The sequence below is a fragment of the Hipposideros armiger genome, unplaced genomic scaffold, assembly GCF_001890085.2.
Source record: "Hipposideros armiger isolate ML-2016 unplaced genomic scaffold, ASM189008v1 scaffold_92, whole genome shotgun sequence".
NCBI classification, from domain to species: domain Eukaryota; kingdom Metazoa; phylum Chordata; class Mammalia; order Chiroptera; family Hipposideridae; genus Hipposideros; species Hipposideros armiger.
The window spans coordinates 1002966-1007009 of NW_017731442.1; the positions used below are offsets into that span (position 1 = coordinate 1002966).

Sequence of the window (4044 nt, forward strand, 5' to 3'; positions counted from 1 at the left end):
ACTGACAACGTTGGTGTTATGAGCACTGCATTCTAGCCAACTGAGCTAACCAGCCGCCCCTCATAGATGTTTAATAATAAAAAGATACCACAACTTTAAAGATTGGCAATCACTGCCCTACTCTGATATTTCTCTTTCCCCTAGCATAGGACAATCTGAATCTCTTTCCTGTGCTTGGAGTCTCTCTAAATATTTATACTTAAAACCACAGGACATGACAGTGAAGATGTGTTCAGGAAATATTAAAATAAAAAATCAAAATGGCTAACAAGAGGCAGAATGAATTTTATGTTAACATGCTCCCATTCCAACAATCTAATATAATAGCTTTTCAACTGTAGCATCAGAAATCCACATGTAGTTCTGGGGCCATGACCTTTTTTTCAGGATGGCACAAGGTTTGATGCTTTTGAGTTATTTGAACATAGGAGCCACTGATAGTAAGCAAGAGGGTCTACAGAATGTCAAGAAATAAAGCAGAATTTAGATGAAACAGAGGCAGGAGGTGACAAAGATTGTTTAAAGGATGTACAAAGAAAAGAGGGGCCTTCTCAACAACCAACCCCTAAGTTATACCTGACAGATACATGTGATGAGGGCAAAAGAAAAAAATCAAGAATAGAAAACCAGGTTTGATGTAAAAGAACTTCAACAAGCTTCCTTACAACCACCAGCTTCTGATTAAAACAATAACAAAAAAGGTCATCTGACTTACCTAGAGATGCTAAGTACACTTCTGAATCCTGCAAGGGAGCCCAAGGCTTTATAGCTGGCTGAGCAGCAAAATCTGGGGCCTCCCTCTGGCCTGTGCCTGCAGGGTAAGATTCTATAAAGGAGTCTGAGAAGGCATTGCTGGCACCATCCTCTTGGTCGGGAATTGGCAGACGGGAACAGATTTCAGCCCAAAGATCCGGGCCAGATTTTGTGGCTGTAGAGTCAATGCTCTCAAACATTTTCATTTGGAATTTGAGCTGAAAAACAGAAGCTCAAGTAAGCAAGAACTGGCTTCAAGGATATAGTATAAGTATGCAGTACTCAGGTATTTGTTTACACATTGAAGGCTTTTCAGACGTTTCTCTTAACAAAACTTAAAATGTCTTCTATTAGGTTTCTGTGTTACAGATAAAAAGATGACAAAAATGTAATTGGGTTCCTTTTCTGGCTCTGCACTCAAGTTGTTTTCATAATGAAGTTTGTCTTTAAAAATGGAATTTCTACAAGCCAGACACTAAGGACAAATATTGAATGATTCCACTTATATGAGTACCTAGTACAGTCAAATTCATAGAGACAGTAAATAGGATGGTGGTTGACAGGGATTTGGGGGAGGGGAGAATGGGAGTTATTGTTTAATGGGTACAGAGTTTCAGTTTGGGAAGTTCTAGAGATGGAGGGTAATGATGGTTGCACAACATTGTGAATGTCACTGAACTGTACATCTAAAAATGGTTAAAATTTCATGTTATGTATGTTTTAAAACACACACACGAATTTCAACCACATTCCCAGTGAAGACAATCAACCTGCACTTTTCTGCAAAAATCTCCCGAATTCAACTATTCTGTCCTCAGCCAACTAAATTGCTTACAACAAGGCACAGACTAAAGGTCTTGCACAGTTCCATAAACACAAGGATAACAAAAGTGCTGCTTGGTGAAAACTGTCTCTCAGAGTACTGTCATATGCAAAGTCCCATGTGCTCATTACATGTAGAAGCTGGGCTATATGCCTTATGTTCTTATTGTAATAGAAACACTGAAAGGTAGACATTTTCATCATTTTACAGATGAAGAATCTGAGGATCAGAAGGGTAATTTGTCAATGGCACATTGCTGACGTACGGTGAATCCTTGATTGGAACCAGGTCTGTGCTGCTCCAAAATCCATGTTTTTATTTACCCAATAGAACTCTGCCAGTTTGGGAATATACTGAGAGTAGCCCAAGCAGAGGTTGGTGGTAAGGGCTATGCACAGACCCTGGGGCTTTCATAACTACCTAGTCGTATAGGATGAGTTGACACTTTCTCTCAGGAGGGACCTTTGAGATTAGGAAGGCTGCCTCTGGAAAGGTCTGAATAATTCCAGGAGAGCCCAGCCAGCGAAACGGCCCGGAAGTAAAAGGGACAGATCTGTCACGGGAGCCCTGCATGAACTGATGCCAGAGGCCACAATGAACCCCCACCCCTATCCCGAAATCGTTTGAACGCACCCAAACCAAAATTTTGCTCACACCGGAGCCCCGGTCCCCTTCTCCCCTAAGAAGTTCAGAACACTGCAGGAAATCCTGGTGTCCACACCCCGGGCCTTAGTCACTCTGGCCTCAAGAACTGGCTGAGCGGAATGAGTCAGGCACTAAGGCCGATGTGTAGTATTCCGGGATGGGGCCGGAGCCGGGGATACAAAGCTCTGGGTACGCCGGCCCCCGCTCACCTACCGCAACAGCCTGCCCAGCAGCCCGCAAACGCTCAGCTCAGCTCTGTCTATTGCAGCCCGGAAAAAATAGGGGGCGGAGTCTCCGAGTGACCGATCCTGGAAGTCCTCCAATCACCGCCAGACCTGGAGATGTTCTGTGCATCGATAGGTCGACTAGAGCTCAGGGTGAGGAAGTGATGAACTGAGTGCAAGGAAGCGGTGGGCGGGCCTGTTGTTGCCGGGAAACGGTGCAGTCACATGCCCTGGGCCTCTACTTTTCCTTGGAGTCAGGTCGATTCCGCTTGTATCTGTGTGTTCCAGTGCGCGGACAGTACCCTCCACTCATCCCCTGCTTAGATGGAGAAACCCGATTTTAGAGGTCTTTGACGTTTCTTGGTTCCCTGGGCAATTTCACCTCCTCAGCAATTTTCTGGGTAGGTGTTTGTCTCCGAAAATTTCAGCCGTTCGCTACCCTAGTTAGAGCACTTTTGCTGATGGGGAGCACTTTCCTTACTGATGGGAGACCCATGCCCCATTCACCAAGTTAGGAAGCTTTCCCTCATTCATTTAATGAACAGACGCCAAGCTCCTGCTGTCTTTTAGGCGTTCTGTTAAGCGGGAATTCAAGACAGGCAGACTTGGTATGAGTCCCAGAGGTCTTTATAGCTCAGTTCAGGAAGGTGCACCATGGGGCAGACAAGTTTACAAATAACAGCAAATAGCTGTACAGGAGATGACAGAAGTGTGGCCAGAGCACATAAAGGAGAGTGGTCACGGGCAGTTTGTATCACAAACGCTTTTTATTTATTTATTTATTTATTTATTTTCAAGTTCACGTCAGAAGGGTAATGTGCCGATGTCATAACAAGGTTTGAGCGCGGCACATCTCATACACAAGCGTGAACACCCAATCATCACACTTATGAACTACAAAAGGATCCAGAAACACTTTTTAAAGGGGATGACTTTTGATATCCTCTAGGGATTATGTTTACTGCGATGTAACCCTTCTCCACCCCTAAAACCCCAATTTCCGGGGCAATTACTCTCTCCCAAGGAAACGTGTACCGAAAGACATTAGCCAACCATCCGTAGAAGTAACTTGGCTGATGATATAGTCTCTAGATGTGTCCAAAGCCAATCAATGTGTCTGTGGTGGTAATAACTATCACTATGTGAAAGGGAGCTACAAGGAACTCTGTTGCTCATATTTACAACCACTCTTAGAGACAATGTGCAAACAGAAGGAAGTGGAAAACACGGAGGTTAGAAAACAAAGGAGCAAATAATAGGCAAGATTTTAGCAGTGCTTATTCACAGGGAGCAAATAGGGAGTAGGGGTGAGGGAATGGAGCCTCCCAATGAGGGATCCTCAGGCCTCCAACTACCAACCCACCAACGACATGAACCTGGCAGCATCCGATTCATAGAAAGGGGCACTCTCGTAGCTTTATGGGTGCTTCATCAAGCTACTCCATGACCTTTTGACTCCCTTATCCTCTTTTCTCTTGCTCACCAAACAAACTCTTGATTTCATATTTGGGCTGTTAAATATCTTGATACCAGGATGAGGGTGACTTTAACAGTTAGGCACACCAATAATCACTGGTATAAACAGGAATACATTTTATA

General features: G+C 44.1%; 1 protein-coding gene across 3 annotated transcripts in view; it reads right to left on the reverse strand.

Annotated features, from left to right (window-relative positions):
• The window catches only part of CCDC32 (coiled-coil domain containing 32), an 8862-nt gene extending 6333 nt beyond the window's left edge, over positions 1 to 2529 (reverse strand). Inside the window, exons 1-2 of one of the 3 annotated variants that reach the window (XM_019644844.1) lie at positions 2435 to 2529; positions 716 to 971 (exon numbers count right to left, since the gene is read on the reverse strand). In XM_019644844.1, coding sequence (XP_019500389.1) covers positions 716 to 959 — 244 coding nt within the window. In that variant the 5' untranslated portion in view covers positions 960 to 971; positions 2435 to 2529. The other 2 variants (XM_019644845.1, XM_019644846.1) reach the window with 2 other exon arrangements.
• Positions 2530 to 4044: the final 1515 nt, after the last annotated feature.